The 24326-nt window shown below is 41.6% G+C and overlaps 1 protein-coding gene across 1 annotated transcript in view; it reads right to left on the bottom strand.

Moving 5' to 3' along the window:
• Nucleotides 1–24326, bottom strand: part of shank3a (SH3 and multiple ankyrin repeat domains 3a) — a gene marked incomplete at both ends in the record, with an annotated part of 139172 nt that overhangs the window by 48196 nt on the left and 66650 nt on the right. Inside the window, 6 exons of the mRNA XM_080504868.1 lie at nucleotides 10809–10832; nucleotides 11313–11494; nucleotides 20983–21152; nucleotides 21255–21484; nucleotides 22087–22153; nucleotides 22576–22653. Coding sequence (XP_080360994.1) covers nucleotides 10809–10832; nucleotides 11313–11494; nucleotides 20983–21152; nucleotides 21255–21484; nucleotides 22087–22153; nucleotides 22576–22653 — 751 coding nt within the window. The remainder of the gene's footprint in view (nucleotides 1–10808; nucleotides 10833–11312; nucleotides 11495–20982; nucleotides 21153–21254; nucleotides 21485–22086; nucleotides 22154–22575; nucleotides 22654–24326) is intronic.

The raw sequence follows: 24326 nt of genomic DNA, 5'->3' as shown, positions 1-24326 counted from the left end.
AATCTATCTCTGAATTAAGAGTTTTAAACATCTCTCATGTGGATCGATGCTCTGTGGCTGCACAGCTGGCTGTGTGTGGATCAGCGCACCGTGTCCAGCCGTGGCAGGCTGTCCAGTTTGATGCTCCAGTGCTTCGTAGCTAGCTAACTCTGTCTGTCAGTGCTCCCTGGCTAACCGCCGCCTGTCGCCTGTCGCTGCTCCGGTGTGCTATGGCTGGTTGTGTGTGTGGCTGATCTGGTGATCCGTGGCAAGCTGCGGCTGGCTGTGTTTGTCGCTGCTCTGTGGCTAACCGTGGCGAGCATTGCATGCTCCGTGCGGATCTGTCATAACAACTAGATAAAGACGGGAAAGCAGCTCAAACAACAACGTTCTGAACATAAAGTGGAGAGACAGGACTGTTGTGGAGCAGCGCTTCCACAATATTTGACCTGCAGGAACCGCTGGTTGCTCTGCTTCACCCCCTCCAAGTGGTTAGTATGGTGGCTCGCATGGTGGAATTCTCAGTCTCTGGATGACAGCCCACGGCTCACCTTCCCACTATGTGGCTACTGGTACACCTCAGTACGCTTAAAGTTTATCATAGCCGCTAATGACAGGACGGTGATGTCACTGGAAGTTACCACAGTCCACTTTCTACGTTGGGTGGATAACACAGACAGAAAAACAATACAGTACCTTCATGCACACACAGCGAGTTGGGAGTCTCCACCTAACATTGCAAACACGCTTTTGAAGTGAGGACGTGACGTGAAAACTCGCACAGAAGACATTTAAACTTTAGTATTTTTGTTGTGAAATCACAGGGCCCACCACACAGCAAAATGTGTTTATTAAATATATAGGGACGTTTGGCGAGGCCTTTAAGTAATCTTCATTGAGTCATCAACAATGAAGCATCTCTTCAGAATTTGTATAAATGTCATTTCAAGGTATCTGACAACAATGTCAACCCAAACTTAATGTTTTGGGAAACTCGATACATCTTTTAATAAAATGTTTCTAAAATACTTTTTCATTTACCCAACAACAGTTTTTAGCTTCAGAACAATGAATGGCTTCTTGCCTCAAAGTGAAAATGTCCAGTAAAGATGGAGCTTTGCGTTGGATACAGCCGTTTAGAAGTTGGATAATATATTGAGATGTTTCCAGCCGCTGAAATATACTGACAAGTGTGTGACATTTTTAGATAACTGAAGAAAAATAGGTAATTGTTACCTGTTTTAACACTGAAAAGACGAGTATGTGGTTAGAGTGGCAGCTGTATTATGCTGTGAATCACCCCTCATTCTTGATTCAGTGTTGAAATGTCAGCAGGAATGACATTTCTCTTTTATAGTGTGAGCATTAGTTTAACATAACGAGGTCAGCGCACAAGATTCTTTCAAATGTTTCTTCAAGCTATTATGCCTGACATCAGCAGTCGAGGATTTGACCTCTTCCTGTACATTTCTAGGCCGATGACTGCAAAATAACTTGTAACTATACAGAGAGCAAAACGCCTGTTGCAGAAAGCCATCTGGATTCAGTCCAACCTAAACAGTATGCATAACAGCGGACATGACAGAGCAACTGTTAGTCAAAAGCATGTCAGTATTTCTACTGAATATGTATCTGCATCAGTCAATGGCTCGTGTTTATGCCACTCCTGCTTCATGTTTATTCATAGCCCGACTAACCCTGCGCTTTCTGCTACGTTTCCAATTAGCATTTTGTATGAGGCTTACATCTCAGTAAGTAAGATGTATGTTAGGCAAGCATGGATTTTAATTTCAATGAGCGGGTTAGTGTGGGATGATCCTGTCATCGAGGCTGCACCATATGGGGATGCTTGGGAAAACAACAAACGGAAAAAAAAAAAAAAAAAAAACTAAAGTAAAAGATGAGAGCGTAATAGGTGGACAGGTGGTGTGTTCAGCAGGGAGCAGGTAGGTGCGTGGGCAGGACTTTGCGTCCTGCTGGTCCTCTGATTGGACAGCAACGTCCTTGCCTTGGGCTTGTGACCCTGTCCAGTATCAATAACACACACACACACACACACAGACACAGCTTGGAACAATATGAATGACCAATGAGTAAAATCTGTTAATAAACTGTCTAGCTTCAGGTCTAGTTTGTGAAAACATTAATCGCTTCGGAGAAACACTGGGCACAGACTCTGAAGCACTCATCCCCAACACGTTTGTTCCTCAAATGTCCCCCTCACACAGTACATTAATCTCTTAAATGTCCTTCTGGTTGTGCAGGCACTGCTTAGTAGGCAGCACGAGGACTATCAGCAGATACTGATCAAGTTTTAAAATGCACTTTTTTCAGGACATAATATTTTTTTTCTGTCTCTCCTGTGGTGACACTCCTCACATCTGTGGTACATATCTGGGCTGGAGGAAACATTAGCCTAATGGATAGAAGCTGTTTGGTTGAGAGCACCTGTAGTCGGGCCTCTAAGTGCATGGAGCAAGGAGGCTTTTGGGAAACCAGCACAAAAACATTAATACATGCATATAAAAAGAGTCTATTATCTGAAGTTCCCAAAATGTGAAAGTAAAACTTGTGATCTTTCCGCTGAAGTTCTGAAGGCAGCACAAAGTTCTCCAAGCTGATAACCCGCCTTTTATTTGTTAGTTATATTTTATCCAATCCAAATATTTTCTTCTTTGTGTTTTATTTCAGTTTTACATATCTTTTCACATAAGCTAAACATTGCCCTCGTCGTTCCATTATCTTATCTTGTTTGTCTCCTTGAAGGTATTAATAATCCAGTTACATTGATTGATTGATTGTTAAAAAAAAAAAAAAATCTATGAGTAACCAGCAGATTGGGATCAAATATATTAGATTAAGAAATATATTTCACCTTTAATCAATGATAGACCTATATTATGGTGCTACCATAACTACAAATCCAAAGCACTAGTATTTGAAAACCTTTCTGTAAAGTTTGCACAAAAAGTAAGGAAATGTGTTTGTTGGATTACCTGTATTTCTTTGTGGTGACAATGTTTCTTCGCTGCATATCTTATAAGACTGGAAAACCTGTTTAATGTTTGAAAAGAACATTTGGAGAAATTTTCATAGGCGCTAAATACACAAATACAACTGTGGTAAAGGAAATAGGAGCAAGAAGGAATCATTTTGAACAACACAAATGTCCTCAGGTTTTGTCCATAGCTTTGAAAACGTGTTTGCATTTAGGTCATGTAATGATAAGCTCATATTTGCCGTCATCGATATTGTAGCTTTGATGTACTGTAGTCATAAAATGCTGTCAGACTGTCATATCTCTTCACCGTAGTTATAAAAGGCAGTTTATGTATTTCACTATATAAATAACGGTCTCTGGAAAATTATACAAAGACTTCAACTGGTGCAAGAAAATGTAAATAACAGACGCAACAAATTGCTCAATGTCTGTTTTTTTTTTTTTTTCAATGAGGAAGAGCAAGAGTAAACTACAGATAAGATGTTGTTTTTGGTATCATTGTGCATTGATATCAGGACAGCTGGTTGCTGAGCACTTGAAGGATGCTGTTTATTTAACTTGTGGGAGGCAATTACTTACACTATACTGCACAGACCAGTACCAGTCTCTCTCTCTTTCTCTCTCCCCCTCATGCACGCACACGCATGCACGCAGACACACACACGCCCGCACGTGTCGCTACAAGCAGATTGCGAAGAAGTATAATTAATTCACACTAAGCTCACTGTGGGAAGCTAAAAAGGATATTTAGTCCAAATTCCACATTGAGAAGAGACGTGTTCATTTGCATATAACACACAATGGAGAAATGTTTCTATATTATTCTATATTATTCATCAGGATCACAACTAGCATGGTTTTTTCATGAAACTTTGTGAGATAGTCATTTTTTTTTTTATTTCACTTTTGCAGAGCTGTAAATTTACTTATTTCCTGTTGCTGGGTAACAGAGAGATGCCTATGTATTTTAGTTTGTTTTTTTTAGACACAGGCAGTGTATATATTAATATAGATCTGAACACGGGCTCTAGAGATGTACAGTGGTGCAGTATTTAGCACTTAAAGTTCCCAGTTTGTTAATGTGGAATTTACATGATCTTCCAGTGTGTGTGGGGGGTTTTCTCCAAGTACTCTGGTTGTTTTTCCACAGAGTCAAAAAATGTTGAGGGATAAAAAAAAAATGGGGGATTCGTCAGCTGATCTTCTCTGCTCTCGCGTTTATCTAAAAGGCATCACTGTGTAAAACCTTTGGGCAGGTGTTGTAAAAGAAATAAAGCCAGCAAGGCAAAGTCCCAAAATACAGTAAATGCTAAGCTTAAATAAACAAAGTGGGTGTGGAAGTGAGAGTGTGGCCACAACAGAGGTTACAAGGGGTTACAAGCATAGACAAAAGGACATAATCAAGCCTTTAACTACAAAGCCTGTGCAGGTGTGCTGGCAAAAGAAAATGCTGCATAGGAGACAAAAAGATTTTAATTTTGATTCAGATTTATATTTTTTTGGGGGAAAAAAGAACGTATTCTCACTTTGCAGTGTTTTTCTCAACTACCAAAAATCAATTGTTGTTTTTTCCCCATGTAAATGTGCACATGAGAAATAATGAATGAAAGGTGTTTTCTGGGACCGTTAAGTATACCTGCTCGAGTGGTTGACAAAGCTCGAGTACTTGTGTGTTCCCAAAGTACACAACTTCTATTGTCGCTGCCTTTCGAGCCTGTGTAAAGGTAGACGTGATCTAAACCATTAAAACACATTTTCGTCCTCATAACTGGTCCAGGTATCCTCCATTGCCCACAGCAGTGTTAATATTCTGCACACACTGGGTACGGCCAAACCCCATTAATCATGTTTGTGAATGTCTAATCTCAACATTACTTGCACTGGTTTCATTTTCATGGCTGTCCGCAAGATTTATAATGGCGTTTGGAGAACGTGTGTGTGTGTGTGTGTGTGTGTGTGTGTGTGTGTGTGTGTGTACAGGGGATGTAATACACTGTTACGGGAGCATGCTTTTAAATGTGTCACCTTGTTGAGGAGAAGAACGTCCTGAACCTGCAGTTAATGCTCCCTGTGGGGTGGTGCAGCGTGTTGACACAAACATCTGTCCTTTTAAATGTGTGCTTGACTCCCTGTGTGAGTTGTGTTACACTCTGCAGTCCTGTGTTGAGATTTGAGGTTGTCCAAGTGTATACATGTGTTGTTGGTTGGTGTCAGAGTGTGTGCAAAAAAAAAAAAGCTTGACCTGGTTACAGTGGCATGTGTCCTCACTGGTTACCATGGTGACTATAAGTGGCCTTTCAAGAGATGTCCATCCAGATGATGAGATCAGATTACATCAATTGGAAGGGGGAGAGCAGAAACAAACACTTAGGTGAGCAAGGGAATGAGCATAGAGAGCGGCTGCAGGGGCTGTGGAGTTGGGCCTGAGGGACCTTTTAATGGAGTGAGAGCCAACTGAGTCATCACACACACACACACACACACACACACACACACACACACACACACACACACACACACACACACACACACACACACACACACACACACACACACACACACACACACACACACACACACACACACACACACACACACACACACACAATCTGCAAATCTCTGAAGCATTAATTTCTTGAAACCGCCATCACTGACAACATACAGACATACATTTAAATACCAGTGCTTCAACACGGTGTAGTATCAAGGGGAATGAGAGTTTTGTGCTCCAGTATCAGTCAGTGAGAGAGGAAGGAAGAACAGATCTCATTACCAACAACAGACAGTCTGCATGGAGAGCGGTATGTGGATGATGCCCCCACTGAATGGCGGAGAGCAGGGTTGTTTGTCTAGACAAACGCTCTCTCGAGACATTGATTGCAGAAACAGACCAATAGACTGACGATCAGAGTGAAGACTGGGAGTTATTACTTCATCATGGATAAGAAACTGGTCAAGGAAATTCTATAAACATGGGGCTCCTATCTCTAATTAAGTCATTGAAACCAAGCAAGCAGAACAAGCTCACCCTTGCTTGCTACCCTCTGCATGTGATAGTTGTGAGCAATTAGGGGCCCGATTACACCTGGCAGTGACATGCGTTTGGGAGATCGGATCACTTGTGGCAAGCCCTGAGATGCAGACTGTTTACACTTGTCCATATCCTGCGTTTCAGGCTAACCACTCGGATTTGAATTGTATTACTACGTCTACATCACTTTTGCTAAAAGGTCAAAGGCAAGCTGTTATTCTGTCCCCAGACAAAAGAATAGGTTGGGCTTTATCTCGGTGAGCTGAGAACTGAGGTGTTTCTAGGGGACTGTCCACACCATGAAACCAGTTAACCTAAACGAGCTGTTTTTGGCCTGTCATCCACATGAGGTGGTGTTTTAGAAGCACGAAAACGGGTTTCTTTTAACACGGGTCTCAGAGTGGGGAAATTCTAAAACCGTGGCTCATGCCGTTCACACCCTGAGGTCTGGACGGCAAAGATGATCATCTGTGGAAGAAAAGATGACATAATCACCCCCCTCCCCTCTGCAATTTCATCCTGCAATTTCATCAAATAAACACAACAATCACAGACTAGAAGCTCCGGTGGAGCTGCAGAAGCTAATAACGCTAGCAGCAGGAGGAGCACGGTCACAGACCTATAGAACTATAGATTTATGAGCAGGAGTCTACTTCTAAATTTCTATGTGCTCTGTCTTCTTCTGCGTTTGTGGTGTGTTTGGTGAGTCATGGTGCCCCTAAAGGCCTGGCATGTGTACGACATGCTCTGAAGCCTCGTGTTGAAAACACGGCATGCATTGATGATTTTTACGTGTGATTTATTTTCCCGCTACACCACTGTCCTGAAAGTACCTTGGCAACGCACGGCTGTTAACACTACAAACCCTATGTGGTCAGGTGTGACTCTGACAACCTCAGAAAGTGGTTTGAGTGAAAGCACCTTGGTGCCTGTTTAAACTCGTCTTTAGGACTTGCCACATGTGATCTGACCACCAGAATCACATGCTGCCAGATGTAAACGGGCCCTAAACATGAAAAATGCCAAAGTGACTGAACAATACAGGGACCTTTTACATGCAGATTATTTGTCAGATTTGATCACACTGCAGATTAATGTGGAAAACTTCTGATATGTCTTATTCAAGCTGAATTCTGTCCAAAAAGCACTTTCTCATCTTTCTTCTACAAACATTGAAAAAAGAGGGAAAAAAAATGTTACCTTCTTGTTCATCATAATCATCAGAGTCATTAGCGTAACCCTCCTGGTCCTCATTGCATAGGCTGTCAGCTATAAGGTATTACATGCATTAATACATGACTGATAAAAGAATAACTTCAGCACAATAATCTCTACACTACATAATACAGCCACGCTATTCAATTAGATTCTTACTACCATTACTAATCTGTTAGTCCAACATCACACATTACACACAATTCTTCTACTTTTATAGGAAACCTGAACAGGGAGTTTCAAAATGTAGTTAATGTTTGCCCACTGCCAGTAAACTGCCATGTTGTATAAGAAAGCCAAAACAATATAATATGACTTTCTTTTAAATTAAATGGAAGTTTGGAGAGTAAGAGAAATGAGGCTTATTTAACTCAACTGAGTCTCATGCAATGAGCAAAAACTAACCACCAACTAATAAGAAAACAAATTGATCAGACATCTCACAAAGTGGTTAAGTTAAGCCGTGGATTTTATATGAACTATGAAACAATAGGGGGGATTGCTACTGGGATTTACTGTATTTACCGTCTGAGTCCAGATAGTCATCTGCAACTACAAGTGAAAGTGGAAAACAAGAAATTATTACACTGTGCAACACTATGCAAACACACCTCACCGGGATTACAGTATACAAGAACGCTGGGAACTACAGCAGGACTCCCATTGAAAAATAATCAGATAAGAAACAGCCGCTATGGCATTTTGTCCGTACAACACGTTACGGTGCATACTTTTACAAATCTGTCCTACTGGTGGGTGCGCTACTGCAAGTTCAACTACTACTTACATATTCAAACATAATAACACACAACATAATAATCCTAGACAAACACACAGACACACATCATTTCGACATTTTTACCGAGTCTGATCTCGTCATAGAGATGGTCCTCTTCATCAGCTAGTAATTAACAAGTGCGTGAGTAGAAGACAGGAAAACAGAGATGAGTGTATAAGTGGTTGTGTGTGTTTGGGGGGTTGGGGACTAATTATCTAACTATAACTGAATCATCAACATGTTTGCAGTCCAAAGCACCATCATAGTTGGCTTCAGGGCACAAATAATTTTGTTCATTTTCACTTCACAAACACGCAAATTCACTTAACCCACAATGAGACCCGAGACAACATGTGCTTATGTCATTTGATGATGAGTTGTGACGTGTGCGGAGCTCCCTCAAGTTGTGGGTGTGATAAGAATTCATTATACAAGTGGATTTATGCAGCTTTAGACTTTGCATTAGACTTTTTGGCTCACCAGTCACTGTGGCTCATGGGTTTCCAAAAGTTACTCGCCCCTCAAGGTTTTTACGAGCTGCAACTTTTTTGATGGTAAATTTGATTATTATCTGATTAAAGTTACTGTGCTATCATTTATCCCCACAATGAGGTTTACTAAACAAGCTCTCCTGACCCAAGCAGTATTTCTGTCCATCTGCCGCAATTTCAGGCTTTTTTTTCAATCCATGACATGACAAACCAAATCCATGACATTTTTTATGACTGATAATGCATATGGCTCCCAATTTCACTTTTGAATTATTACAGGGATTTGGTGTCACAGGCATTTGTCACAAACCAAACGTTTCCTCAACTGAATTGAATGCAATAAAAGCAGTCAAGGAGGGCTACTACGCAGGTGCACTGAAAAAGGCTCCGTCATTAATTTTTTATAACAAACTGTGTTTACAGTAATTAATTAATTGCAATTAATGCATTTGAGTCCCAGTCAGATTCTTTTTTTTTTTTGTCCTAGTTTAATTTTGTTCGAACATCACTGACAAGAGAATGTCAAACTGGCACTTAAAAAGGGTTGCAGACCCCTGTTCATGATCTTTGACAGCCTCAACCTTGAAGTAGCTTGTCCAGATGACAAACGAGCGGCTTTTCACCTTAGTGTCGCTATATAACCTGCAAAATGGGCAGCACATCTCTCTCCAGTCATACCCAAGCCATCCCAACGTGCACATCATTTCTTCTTCTGTTCCTACACCTTCTCTGTCACTATGCCCGAAACTAACTGATGAATAAATCAATGACATGTGCAGCAAGTGCTCATGGGGCAGGTAGTCACTCACTGTTGCATTGTGACAAGGTTGTACACGTTTAAGTTTATTTTCCCACCTGCAGTGGCCAGGTTTTAATCTTTGTGATTATTTCAAGTCGAAATGGGTTATGTTATGCACAATGATGTAAAGCAGGCCTGAATTGGGATACAGATATACTTATTGTATTTGTCTCCAAATTCAGTGTTATGAAACCATAAAGATAATACATATCCTCTACGTCCTGCTTCATTTGTCTTACCTCTTTTTGTCCTCATATTGACAAAAGGAATCATTACCATTAGCGACTTAGTGATTTATGAATGCAGATGAGATAAAATGCATTATATATCAGTCATCGATCTTTAAGCAACGTATTACCTCAAGACAAGCCTCTCTACGCACCAACCTCAAAGATTGTGGTCACCAAAACAATTCATGTGTTCAGAATCTGAATCCCCTGAGTAGACACACAATCACTTCATACCAGTGATCCACTTCTTAAATTCTATATCAAGATCGAAGAAGCACAGTGGATGTAATACCATAATGGTTATGGTGGTCAATGTTGCATAACAGAGCCAGATGGTTTATTTGGCTGGACCATGGAGCTGGCAGCCATGTGACTATAAGCTTGTTTCTTGCATGGCCAACATGAAAGAATGGCAAAACACCAAATGTTCACATCAGTGGCAGGGTTATGGATTCAGTTATACCAACAGAAAAGCCTGTGACAGCTGATTTATTCAAGTTAGTTGGAGGCATACCAGGCAGCTGTTGGGTTGTCACATTCACAGTAAAGTGTGTGTGATCAACTGTATGCAGCACTGTTTCATACAATGCCCAATCACTTAGCAAAAACCAGAAACTGAATTGTTTTATTTGTTTCTTCCTTGCGCCATTGGCAGACACAATAGTACACTGTAGAAGGGTCAACACGACATGAAGAATGAGGACCGCTACCGAAAGTTTGCAAAAGTAAAATAGCAGAAAGGAAAGACGAGGAAACAAGCAGACGAGGTGCACAGGGGAATCCAGTGGACATAAACCCATATCTGTGTGTTGGTTGTTAATAAGTGAAGGGACATTTGAGGGCTCACAATGAGTGTCGTCCTTCTCTCTCTGTCCTTTCTAAGAAAACAATGAAACTGTTTTCATGAAGCTAATGTGGGTTTGATCCATGGCGACGCATGTGAAGTGACAGGATGTAGAGTGTGAGGTCAATGTAGAGCTGGGTGTCCATGAACAGGTGAAAAGAGGAGGGGACAAAAGACAGTTGTGCATTGGGGAGGGGGGGTGCACTCTTGGAGTGGAGGGAGAACACACTATATGTATGCAAACAACCAAAAGCACACAGGACCCATTTGATTTTGCATGCCCTCTCCTTGAAGTCATCGCATATTTCTAGTGAGATTGTACACAAATCTCACGTGGATTCAAACAGGGCCAGGAACTAATTGCTACACTGCAGGTGGAGGGTTGGCACACCGAGGTGTGTGGGAGAGATACAGGGTGAGAAGAATTTTATGAAGTTTACCTTCTACGTCATTACAGTCATAGTCTTGAGTGAAGCATGGATGGAGACAAGAGCAGACACACAAACACATAAAAGCAAAGCCACTGCACCTCTTGAGAAAAGCAGAAAACGGCACATTCAAAGCACATTTACAAAGTCAATGAAATGATAGTTCACAATCGCAAGCGCAATATGACTCCCAGTTTGAGAGGTTACAAAGCCGCTTTGTCCACCAGAGAATTAGTGAAGTAATGGTGTGTTTTGCATTCGAGACGCCACGGTGAAGAGATGTCTGCCGTCTGTCTTTTCCTTCTGCAACAAAACCAACTTCGAAACTCATACAAAAGACATGTTGTCATGGATTTCCCAGGAGGTCCTGAACGTCACTAGTGGACGTGGTGGAAAGATGGTGACATGACACGAAATATTGTTTATTCCCAGCAAACGGTTAATTGTTAGCCATTGCAGCATTTGCCGCAAAAACATTTCAAAAACGTTTAAATGACATGACACCAGACAACTTACCTTTGACCCGCTCTCCACGGTTGAGTTGAATCTCTCCCTCCCCCTGTGGTGAGTAGGGCTTGACTACGATGAAAGTACGCCCTGGAACAGCGCTGTACAGTTTCCGTTTTGGCCCACGGGGGCCTGTCAGTGCAGGGGGTGTGTGATGAGGTGGGCTTGGGTCTCGCTGCACTGAACCAGGGCTGTAAACAAACACATAGGTTACTGTTGTGATTCCAGGGAGGTGATAACTGAATCCTGTGGTCACTGACATGGTCGTCAGCGGGACAGCAACCTGGTGACACCCCCTGGTTGTTATAGTGGCCAGGGAGGGATTCATTCAACCCACAGTACCTGTCAATCAACAGTCAATAGTCAGTGTTCCATGGGAGAGTCCTGAGAGAAGACTACACTCCTCCCAGCCACTCTCACCCCTCTTCTTCTTTAATTCCCTCCGCTCCTTCCGTAATAGCAAAAACAATATCCTTCTTGCTCTCTTGTGCTTCCTCCTTCTATCTCCCCCCTCTCCCTCGCATCCTAATCGAGGTAGAAGCAGAAGTAAGTGATGATAAGAGGAACTGCACTGTGTGGGTCTGTCAGATCCGCCTTGAAGCCCCGCTTAGTCAAACACATCCTGAGTTTGTGCTCCAGCTGAAGTCGTCTCCTGAGAGATGCAGAAATGTCCCTTTCGTCCCCAGTTCCAGATGCTCCAGGCTGGGTTACAGATCTCGCCTCGTCCTTGGGTCCAGGTTCTCCTGCTGTGGAGGAGAGAGGCTGGGTCTACTCCCCAACTCCCGCTCCCTTTCCCGGGAGTCCCACCGCGTCTGCCTCTCCTCTCCCCTCCACCCTTCACACATACACGCTCGCTCACACACACACTCACACACACTCTGACAATGCTGCTGCTGCTGCTGCTGTTGCGCTCCGTCGCTCCCCTTCCCTTTGACGGCTCGCTCACACTCACACGGCAAAAGCCCTCTATGTGCATTCTAGCTGTGCACAAACAGAGACAGCACCCCTCCCACACCACCCTGCTCTAACGCCGCACCTCCACTAGCATGACATACGCCACCACCAGCATGTCGCTAACACATTGATGACACACACACACACTAGTCCCAGAGCACGATTGATCTCCTCCTGCCTGTCTGCGTGAGAGTGTGCATGCGCCATGGCTCCCTGAGGCAAGCTGCGAGTTGTGTGTGTGTGTGTGTGTGTGTGTGTGTGTGTGTGTGTGTGTGTGTGTGTGTGTGTGTGTGTGTGTGTGTGTGTGTGTGTGTGTGTGTGTGTGTGTGTGTGTGTGTGCAGTGGGGTGGTGGGCAAAATGCTCCAGCCCATTTGGTTTAATTGTTGCTCCTCCTTCTTTTCCTTCGCCTTGAATCCCCTCCTTCACTCTGTCACTCTCCTGCTTCCAGTTCACCCTCTCCTTCTTTACATTTCTTCGCATCACATCTTTATTCTACTGTTTTGTAGTGCAGTTCCCTCCCTTCTCTCTCTCTCTCTCTCTCTCTCTCTCTCTCTCTCTCTGTGAATTCTAATACAACAGCACAGCAGCAGAGCTCCGCCTAGTCTCCATTCATCACCAATTTGCCACTGCTATGTAAGTTACATTCAGCATCACTCTGCTGCTTGTGTTGTGTCAGCCTTTTCTTAAGAATTATTTTCCAGCCCACATTAAAGAAATGCACACATAATTTTTCAATCTGAATTGCACAAATAAATGTTGACGTTTTTCTTTACCTGATCAGTCATGCGATTGCATGATTGTGTGCGTGTTTATTTACTGTAACATGTGATTTTATTATGCGAAGAACAAAGACACTGATTCCATTCTCTGAACCATTTACAAGCCTTTATTCTTGTATTTCTACCTTTCTACCTCCTCCACTCTCCGCATGTTCCTCCCTCAGCATATCGTATCAGTTACTTTATGTTTCATGCCTTCATTCACCTGATTCCAGCCTGCTGTGCCCTTTCCCCTCCTTTCTCCGTCCTTCTCTCTCGCCCTTTCCTCATTTCAAGCCTTATTTGTGTCTTTCTCGCAGCAAGTCTCTATTGCTTTTCTTGCTCTCCCCATCTCACGGAGCCTCTCTTTCTCTGTCCCTCTCTCTATCGAAACAACGGCTTGTTGACGGCTTTCCAATTACCGCAGGGACTGAGGGGCCGAGATGGCTGCCGCATGTTAATGTCTGAGCCCCGCCACTGAACATCAGCAGCACACACCGTGGTGTGGTGGGAGGGTTGAAAGAAATGAGGCTATATCAAGATGACATAGATGTAAAACAATAAAAAAAATTATAATCTCTCACAGGATATCCATTTCAGTGACTCAAATCTGCCTCCTCCAGGCACTTAATTCTCCCAGCCGGCACACCTACTGCGAGGGTACATACACAGTGTGACCCCAGCTGCTCCCTGAAATTGAACTGATGATAGCTGGGGAGACACATGTTATCTGTGGGTCAGGATGACAGGGAGGGTGGTGCTGGCTTCTGCTCTCTTCTGAGCTTCAATGACTTATTTAATGGACTGAGGCTTAAACTGTGCTTTAGCATTTTGGATTCAAATATTTAATTTGATTTTAAGCAACTGAGGATGAGAAATAAGAAATGAAACTGCTTATATGTGTCATTCTTAAGAGACAAGCTTGGAACCAGACATTCTTCGATGCAAATCCGATGTGACGGAGTCAACTTTGTTTGTGACGAAGGCAACACATTGGAGAAGTTTTTACTCATAGAGTTTTTCACAATTTTCACTGTTTTACAAGAGACCACACTACTTAAGAATGAGATGGGTCTTATCTTTTATTATTTCAGATCTTGCAGTCGATCAGAACACTTTTTAAGCCCTTTAGAAATGAACAGACTCTTTTTTTTTTTTTACTGTTACAATGACCAGTAAGTGCTAATAACAGTTACAAGGCTTTTCATTTATTTCTCATCTGTTCCCCAGATAGAATTCTCATCTTTGTACAAAGCTGTGTAATTTTCTAAGAATAGTTAAATCAGTATCAGAGTATTCGGTAACTGTACCCAGACCTATATATCAATTTTATCCTCAGCAAGGATTTTGTTTCCCATTTTCCTCTTGCATGTAATACCATAATGTTCAGTGTTCACTTCACAAGTGGTACTTCCTTTATGAATGTGTGCACACATGCAGGTTTCATGCACACGCAAGTACTCACATGTACACAAACTTCTAATACAGTCTACTGTATTACAAAAGCTCTGATAGTTTCCATGGACACTAGCTGTGCCTCTGTAACGATGGCAACTGTCAATAAAAGGAGAACTCAGCCTACAAATGTGCTGATGAGCCAATCATATTCACTTGAATCTGTAAAACTACCAATGCGCCATGAATGATTTGGAGTGAAATACTTTACATTGAAGATCATTCATTTTGAATCATTCTTTTTTCATTTCAGCTGAACTCAGAAGGTATTTTTTGGAAGAAAAATTGCACTTCACTCAGATCTCTGACTCACAGTATTATTGCCGTTTTCAGATTAACACAAGGAGACATCAAATTAGATGCCCCTCTAAGAGTGTAGAGTTTAAAATTTGATTAGATTAAAGTGTGATTGTTGTTTTGCACCTTTTTTTGTACAACTATAAAGGCAGCTGTCCTTGCAAATCCTTGCAATTACTTTTTTTTTTATATACCTTACCATTGCACATTTGTATCAACTGGAAACAGGTTAATTCATTATGTTCTTGATTTCCCTTTGGATACGTATTTATGTTAACTACTGTTCTTTAAATTAACTCCTGTTACAATGTTACAATATGTGATAAAGTGACCATGCAAAAATAGATGAATCTGATGAATGACTTACTATATGCAATGAAGAAGCAGATGTTGAGGGAAACAATGTGACTGTATACAGCCTAATAGGACATATTATATACTTAATATCACACATGTAGAAGGGAAAAGATTCCACTTCGTAGTATAAATATCATAAAGATATGTAATTGAGAAAGTAACATATTTGAGCTGTTTTTTTTATTTTTACATTATTACGTCGCGGCCTCAGTTCGAATAATATTAAGCAGCCAAAAGGAAAACAGATTTTCATCAACTACCATCAATGACTTTGAACATTATTTTTTCATGACATTTTTTAGCCATAGTCTGTGGGAAAATCAGGGGAAAAACAGTTTATGCTAAGTATCGGAGGCTTCCTTGAATGAAAGAGCCCAATGAAAACAGGTTACCATTTGAACAGCTAAAAAAACAAAAGACAAACAAAAAAAGCCTGCCTCCATTGGTTGTTTGTTTGAAAGCCTACATGAATTTGAGGATGCACCTGCAAATGTTATTCAATGTCATTTCCACTGATGCTATCACACTAAGCTGCATCAATGTGGCCTTTTTTTATATGAGTGCCTCATCTTTTCAGGTAAATGGCTTTTGCTTCACATAGCCAGCTCTCTAAGGTGAGATGAGCTCATTATGGACACAGTCATAGGCTAATCAGCATCACACTTTGCATCCTAATGATCAACAGCCCGTCCTTGCTTTGCTGCACATGAATGAGTATATGCTTTCTCATTGGTTCTTGTTCATCGTGGGAGTGTTTATGGCGATCAAAGAGGATATGGACTCTACCCATGGGGCCAAACATATTACGGCTGCATATGGCAAATCTGTTTTTACATAGACAGCTCATGCTCCGCAAAGCTAGATTAGAAGTAAGTCTCTGATAGTGTGATAAGCATACTATATTAAACTACACTTTTGTTTGAGAGAGTGAAGGAGCTCAGTGAAACACTCCATGGAGCTCAGTTTGTTTGCTGAACAATCTTTGCTTTTATGACTACCAAAAACTATTTGTCTTAAATAACACCCCTAGTCTTTATATCCAGCAACAGAACAAAAAGCCCATCGGTCTTAAAACAGTTTGAAGCAGATCCAGCAACAAAACTAAAGTAAACTGACCATACTTTATTGATCCCTTGGGGAAATTCCTTTTTTCCACATTCACAAAACGTATTTCTAGGATGCAGAGTGATCCAGAGAGCTGATGGGGTTCAAGGGTCATGTTTAGGACCCCACAGTGCACGTCAACTGTGGAAATCAACCCTGTGAACTCTAGGTCCCAAATTCACTTTTCTAACCTCTAAGTCACCGATTTTATGACTATGTACATTAACATTTTGGATAAATCCCCCCAGGTGCTGCTCCTGTAAGTGTGGAAAGGAAATATGGGTTTCTATAAGGCCTTCACTGGGAGAAGAGGACTACAGCTTTAAGAGAATCATAAACAATTCACCTCCAACCGAATCAAACAGATTTAAGTGTCTTGAGGCCTTGTTCACCAGTGAAGCAAAGACAGCATGAAAAATTGACAGGTGTTATCTGTGTGGCACCAGCAGTGATGTACAGCAGGGCTTGTGCTGGACCGTCATGGTGAAAAAGGGCCCGACACCGAAAATAAGGGTTTCATTTGATCAGTGTTCCAACTCTCACCTTTGGTCATAAGCCTTGGGAACTGACAAAAAGCAACCAGGCAAAATTAGTATCCTTCACAGAAAACCTCAGCTCACCCACAGGGACAAGGTGAACGATTAAGATATGCAGAAAAGGCTTGGAACGAAGCCTTGAGGGCACATACGACTGGAGTCCATGCTGAGACAGACCGAGAACACGCTGGAGGCATGACACATCCAGTCTGGTCTGGTAATGCCTCTCAATCTCTCCAAGAGAACCTGGACAATGTGGCTGGCAAGGACAACATTTAGGCTACCATGGGTATTAAACTGTTTCTTTTACTTGTACAAAAACAAGTGGGACCACAAGGTGAAGTGTTGAGAGGGAAATTAAGACATTGGTTTGTTACAGATGTGTAAGGGTCATCAGTATGTCTACTATCTGTACACCATAGACACCTCGTGATGTAACCAGCTGATAACACAACTGTAATACGCAACAAAACATCTTGTGGACTTACTGTGTGTGGCTAGTGTGTGCACACGAGGGTTTCAGTATGTTGAATAAACTAACACAAACAGCTGAAGGATCACTGCCAGATCATGTGGTGATCAATACCAGCCCCCTGCCCTTTGGTTGTGTTAAGATGGCATTCATATTTTTCACCCCGCGAGCCAATGGTGTGATTAATATGGAGAGAGGAAGGCTCTGGGTTGAACAAGCAGCAAAGAAGAACCGGAGCTAAGAAAATAATGAAAGACAGTAATGCTCTTGGTTGAAAAACCAGGAGCCTACTGATACAGGATATCAGTAGACATGGTTACTTTCTCATCAATGTTGACAATGATGTGTGAGGAAATATTCCCCAGGATAAAAACTTTACTTGCGGAATACTTTGTCCTTGGTGTTTTCAGGAAACAGGCTTTCTTTGATGTCCAAACATTCAGCCCAATCACCAGTTCCCAATTACCAGTGAAAGAATGGGTGCTTCTCATAGTGAGACGTCCTGGACTGTTTATGAAATCTGAAAAATGTAACACTGGAACAAAGAAGATAAACTGAGCTTTCCGACAATTTATGCAGTCCGAACAGACAAGATTCCACAAGGGTGGCATACATTTATGCCATAAGTTTCTGAGTACTGTCAAAATACACAGCTGTCTCCATTTTGGTGTTTTCCCCATTGAGTTTGCCACAGCAGATCACCATGTTACATATCTTCTGTATCCTCTTTCTAAATACCGATTACTTGCGAGTCCTCACTCTCCATGAACCCCCTCACTGGCCTTCCTCTTCTTCTCTGACCTGGCTGATCTCTCCTAAGCATCCTTTTCTCTACACAATAATCATCTCCTATAGAAATGACCAGAACATCTGAAACAGGTTTCTGTCACATTCCCCTTAAACATTACAACATGAGCTGTCAACCGAATTGACTCATTCGTTGTCCTCAGCTCTGCCACTTTCAGTTCGGCCTGCTGTCTTTTCATCAGTGCCACTATCTCCATGTCATACAACATAGGTATTGTCATAATCGTTCTTCAACCTAACCGGGACCCTCTATCGCAGATCTCTCTTGACACTCATCTCCATCCTGTCCATCCACTCAGTACAAAACTGATGAAAAGCTGATTTCACAATCACTGCTGCATCTGATTCTGGTTGGAATCCCTGCTGAGATAAAAGTTATTCTCTGGGTATATTTTGCTTGTGAGGTAAATATGCATTTTCTTCCAAATCTTGGTATGTAACTAAGTTTTACAATATAGAGTTTGATCTGACACTGATAAGAAAATGTCCCTTTGAAGATTAATTACCCCTTTCTTCTGACTGCACATCATGGTAAGTAGCCAATTAGCCTTCTGTGACACAGGTAAATTTGCTTTGTTCTGATAAAATGCTGCTATTTCATCACATTAGCACTCTGCACAATGTCTGGTTATTTGTTCATTGCACCAGATTGATTAAGTCTGCACTTTTCAACATTGATCTCCCTTTGTGATTTTGGTTTTGTTTATTATTGTGTTTCTATTTAGTCTCAGTAAGCCTGTCTGACCTATATGTAGCTTCTCTATTGTCTCTATCTAATGCTCTGCTGGCTAAGCGATGGAGCCTTGGCAATGATGCATACATCTGAGGTGAGGTAAGTGATGGTGAGTTCCACAGGAACTTGCTGGAGTCTGCCGTTGGGCACGTTGTTGACCGGCCAAGCTAATTTCACACTCCCCTGGCACCCATAATGCCTCTAGAGTTACCATGGGCATAAACAGAAGGTCAGAGAGAGAAACAGAGAGCAGGAGGGAGAAATATTACAGAGAAAATATTCAGGGACAGCATCAGTCTCACTTGGGTGCAGGATCTGGCTATAGAGACCAGCTGCTCATTTTGGGCCTTTTATACATATACCCCACTTTTGTATGCAGCATAAAGGTAAAGCCCACTGAAGAACAAGGTCTAAGCTCCCTGTGTACAGAAGGCCATTTAGGTCAGGACACAGCAGACACTCTAAACAATGCCATCCTTCATTTGATTTCACTTCGGTCTACTCTGCAAAGGTGAATTTAAGCACGACAAGTCCACAGGCAAAGCAAAGACTGTGTTCAACCGTCAGTGAGTGTAGAAGCTGGTGCAGTTCACATCGAGCAAGAGGCAACACATTTAAACCTTGGTAAATTGAAAATACAAATGCAATGGTTTAAAATGACACAGTGTGACTGTATTAATGACCTAAAGCATATTGTTAAGTTGCATTTCTTTATGGAAGCACTTTACATTCTCCTGAGGTTCATCCTTTGTTACATGACAAGTTATGCGGACAGCTTTCTGGACAAACAACAGCCCAATGTTTATGTGCTATATGTGTGTATGTGAGTATTTTAAAGAAAGAATGCAAGGAAAAAAATGTGAATGTGCAAATATGCGTGTGGGTGAGATGGAGGTTTTGATCAATGGAGTAAAGTGACAGCAGAGTATTAGAGGAGAGAGGAGCCCGGCCAGAGCTGTGCCTGTAATGCAATTCCCCTGTCAGACATCAGACTGTTTCACACAAACACACATCCTTCCACACACGCAGTGTGTGGCATCAGGAAATCCCATTAGGTGTGAGCTGTATATTAAGTGATCCTGTGTTGACATATGACCATAATAAAAAGCTTAACAAACTGAGTGTCCGTAAACCAGTAAAATTTTTTGCTCCGAGATGTGATCAGAGCCCTGCTTTACTGTGCGCTTCGTCTAATGGTTCAATGTACAAGGAAGGAGATTTGTTCCAACACCCAGCAGCACAGCTACATCGGTGGATTTCTCTATCAATCAACTGACAAGCTGTTTTGAACTGAGCAACTTATCCTGCAGCATTACTCATAGCTCTAATTTCAGACTGTATCCACCGTCTTTCAGTGTCTCTTGCACAAACTGACATTCCCACACACAGATTGGCAGTCCCCAATTGGGCCCAGTGGTGATCATTATTAGCCCTTCCCATCTGTCTATCTCCACACTCTAAGTACACAGTCATGTGCACATGGCCACGGAGCCACGTTTCCCCGTGCAACTGCACACACAGGCTTTAAGCATGTTTTTGCACTCTGTCCTCCCAGATGAACAAATGGCACGTTTCAGTAAAGCTTTTTTCCTCAAACAGGCCGGTTGTTTATGCCTGTGACACATCATGTCACATGTCACTGCTTATGATACAATGCTGTGCAACGCACGCACACATGGACAGAGACACACATTAAAACAAATTATAACAGTTCTCCTTTAAATCTGTGTTCACTCTGTCACTAGACATCTGATATTAATATATTGAGATGCATTTTAAGCTTCAATTTTAAGTCTCAAACTCATATAGATGACTTTACCGGGCAGGTTACAAATGCAATTTCGGCAGCGAAGTGACTTCCACATGGGCCAGAGATTGCTGAATGAATAAATAAGCAAGACCCTGCACTGATTGATGCAATGTCATGTTTATCACCTGGAGCACAGGGTAGGAGATGAACGAAGAAGCTAATGGGGGTTTTTAATCCTCAAGATTAGATTGAAATATCAGGAAAGGAGCACAATCATGAAGCCAATCACATATTATCTATTTGCAAAGAGTGGCTGCCATGTTTGTCTATGGTAGTGCATACTTTTAGGAGAAACAGGAAGAGGTTGTTTGCAAAGCTCTGTCACAGTTACTTAGTTGATTATTTGAGAAAATGACAGATAACTTTGAAGGGATGTCACAGGAATCATTACAGACCTGAGTCTTCCACGAGGACCATGTCCATGAGGGTAGCCATGGCTGTGGGAGCGTCTGGGAACTGGCTTGTCCTCTTCATGCAAGTGATGTAGTGAAGGTGAACGGGAATGAGACGACCTGGAGCTGCCAGTGCTCTGAAGACTGCTATCAGGCATTTCCCCATGACGGCTCTGGCAATTTTAAAAAGATGTGTAAGATGAGATTGATTTGATATAAATGTGTATTTTCATATTACTCACAAGTTGAAATTAATAACTGCACGGGTCGCTTACTTCTCCGAGGCTGCTGTGTTGTTGCCCAAACGCCGGCAGACTGCGCAGTGAGGGGACAGGCGAATGACCTGGGCGTCCGCGAACTTCTCGGGACGGCGGACCGTGAATGTGATCATGGTCACCATTCAGGTTGTTGTCACTTGCAGAGCGGAGTAAGGAGCGTGGTGAGGGCAGGGTGCCGGGAATAACACGTCGACGGTTGGTGTAGGAAGGGCTCTCCCTGAAAGGCACTGAGAGGAAACGGAAACAACATGGAAACCTGAAAGCAGATCTGCAGACTTATGAATGGATCAAATAAGTTGATAAGAGGAAAAACTGTAATTACGCCCCAACATTTGATGAGTAACATTTGGCTATTAGGTGATGTGGTGAGTCCGATACAAACAGTTCACCAACCTCTACATAAGGTGCAAGTATTGCAATGTCTCTGGCTCTGCTGGAAACGTAGCCTCAACAAAAGTATTTACTAATCTATGTTCCCTCTATATTTTATAACCTAATAATTAATAGAATCCAGAATGACATGTTTTCACATTATTTGTGACTTCTATTTTATTCTTTTGCTTGATATGAGAGAATACATTTGTTGTAAACTATTTGAAAGACTGAGGCGTTACACAGTGTCCACACCAGATGGCAGAGTTTTCCTGGAAGTTGTTTCAGACAGAAACTGTCAAACTGTGCAGGGATCAATGAAACCCTGGGGGAAAAAAAAAAAAAAAAAAAACCTTCTCCAGGCTGCTCATAATTCATGGAAACATATTTTCTTCTCTTAAATTTCACTTAATCCAAACCCAGTCAGCTTTACATACATATTTCCATCTGTACTTACCAACATCTGATGCTTTGTGGACCTTAATGATTTCTGCCAGGTCAAAGTTTCCTGCTATAATAGCCACCTATAAGTCAGAAGTGTGCAGTGAAAAGCAACAAAGAAATATGTAAGTAGAAAAAAAAAATCAAATACATCGTTCACGTTTGTACATTTTTCTTCTTACACTCACTTTCATAAATAATTTACAATTAAGCGCCTTTGTTGGCACCATTGTGAAATGGTGTGTGCGGATATGTTGTGAAAGCTGTACGGATCAGCCTGTCTTTTGTGCAAATAAATTATGTTTGTTCTGCACAGGAAATCTGTATCAGTGTCAATTTAACATGTATTTCATCAACCAGAAAGGCAGGACAATTGTAACCTTGTGTGGGCTGGAGGTAGAATGCTACTTGTGTTTTACCTAATAGCAATGGATGCTTTCAGTGCATCACCACTCCGCTACCTGATGCACGCGATACAAGGAAACATGCTGGTGATCACACAAACCTGAAAAGCAGTCTGGCTGTTGTAATTCTTTATCTCTTTATTGGCCCCCCGGAACAGCAGCACTCGTGCACAGCTATCCTGAATGACAGAGAGAGATTTATGTGTCAGCAGTGCTATATGTCACTGACTTTGATTTTATCAGGAAACAAAACGTATAGATACGGACACAGCCAAGCACAAACACGCACTAATGGATGGAGTTTGTGTGAGTGCCATTCGCACGCTTCTAATTATTCTCTCCACTAGATGTGGGTTGTATAGATAGTTTGGGGTGTCATGATATAGATTTACTGGTTTGAATCTGTGGTTTGTAAGACAATCTTCAAATATCACAGCAGATAAAATGCACTTCAGTATCTTATTAGCTGACTGTATGGCAATGCCCTACAGTTATTACATATTAATGGCAACATCAAAAAACAAACTAAAAAGAGGATTACCAAGATGAGGTGTAAATAATCTAAAATATTTTGGACATGGCTGTAAAAAAAACTAGTCAACTCGTGAAGTATAATCATTTGTGTGCAATGCATGCTGACTGTTGTTGCCAGAGGCGATATTACAAGTCACCTCTTTGATCACTTCAAAAGAAACAGACTGACAAAATGATCTGGCAATGACTCTGTCAGAGGTCACACTGACAAAAGATCAGGATTGCTTCTTGAGAAACCCTCATGGCTAAGCATTTTTTTTTTTCTAATTTAAGAAAAAGTATATTCCATTAGGTGCTTCTAAAATCACAATGTCAACATTGTTGCTTGACTGGTCAAGGCCTTAAGATGAGCGAAACCAGGAGGAAAAACATTTCAAGTGCTCCAACAGTGAATCTGCACACAAACAAGAGTGTCAGCCAGGCTTTATAAAGACAAAGCACAACAAGCCTGCTTTACTGTTATCCTGCATGAAGCGTGATAAATTGCATACTCATGTGGATGCATTGCATTTTCATTTTGTGTGCCACTTGCAGGAAAGAAGAATAACAGTGTTTGTCGTGTGTCAGTTAGCACGCAATCCTAAGTGTGCCCCATTAGTAGATCAGCTTCCACACATGCGTGCACAAAATCATCTTTTTGTTTCTTCTCATTTTTAGCACTGTAGATCTAGATCTTAAGTAGATGTAGATCTAGAGCACTGTAGATCATAATCTTGTTTCCATCACCTCAAGAGACTTCACAGATTTACAGTCATGAAAAACAGAACGTTTTCCAATAACTTAATCTTAAAATTGACTCTGAAGTTAATAGTTTGGTCATGGAGACTTGCTTTATGTCATTAAGTGCTGTAAAACAGTGATGTTAATGACCCTATAAAAAAAAAAAAAAAAAAACTGAATTGTTGCATTTGTCCGATTACATCTGGACTTAAAATGTAGGCTGACTGCAAAAACTGATTTTCAAAGTCACTAGTAACACATCCATAGAAAGTGAAAGAAAGCTGATCTACTCCTGCATATATACAGAGGGTCAGACGAGAACTAGTGGTTCAGTGAATGCATCAGTGAATTGACCTGAAACTGGTTGAATTTATTATTGACAGATACAGACACACTTCCAGATGTCTCCCCTCATTTTTGATTGTTATTGTAGCCTGTGTTAATGTAGTTCAATCGGATATGGCTTAATAGCGACAAGGTGAAACAGTTCGTATCACCATGTAACATCGTGGAGGCCACGTCATTTAACAATATATCAATTACAAATGTATTTACACATTTTTCCTGAAAAGAATTGGCTCATGCCACCATTATATTT

The sequence above is a fragment of the Blennius ocellaris genome, assembly GCF_963422515.1.
Source record: "Blennius ocellaris genome assembly, chromosome: 11".
Taxonomy (NCBI): Eukaryota; Metazoa; Chordata; class Actinopteri; order Blenniiformes; family Blenniidae; genus Blennius; species Blennius ocellaris.
The sequence above is the reverse complement of the archived record's forward strand: the minus strand, read 5'-3'. Positions and strand labels throughout refer to the sequence as shown.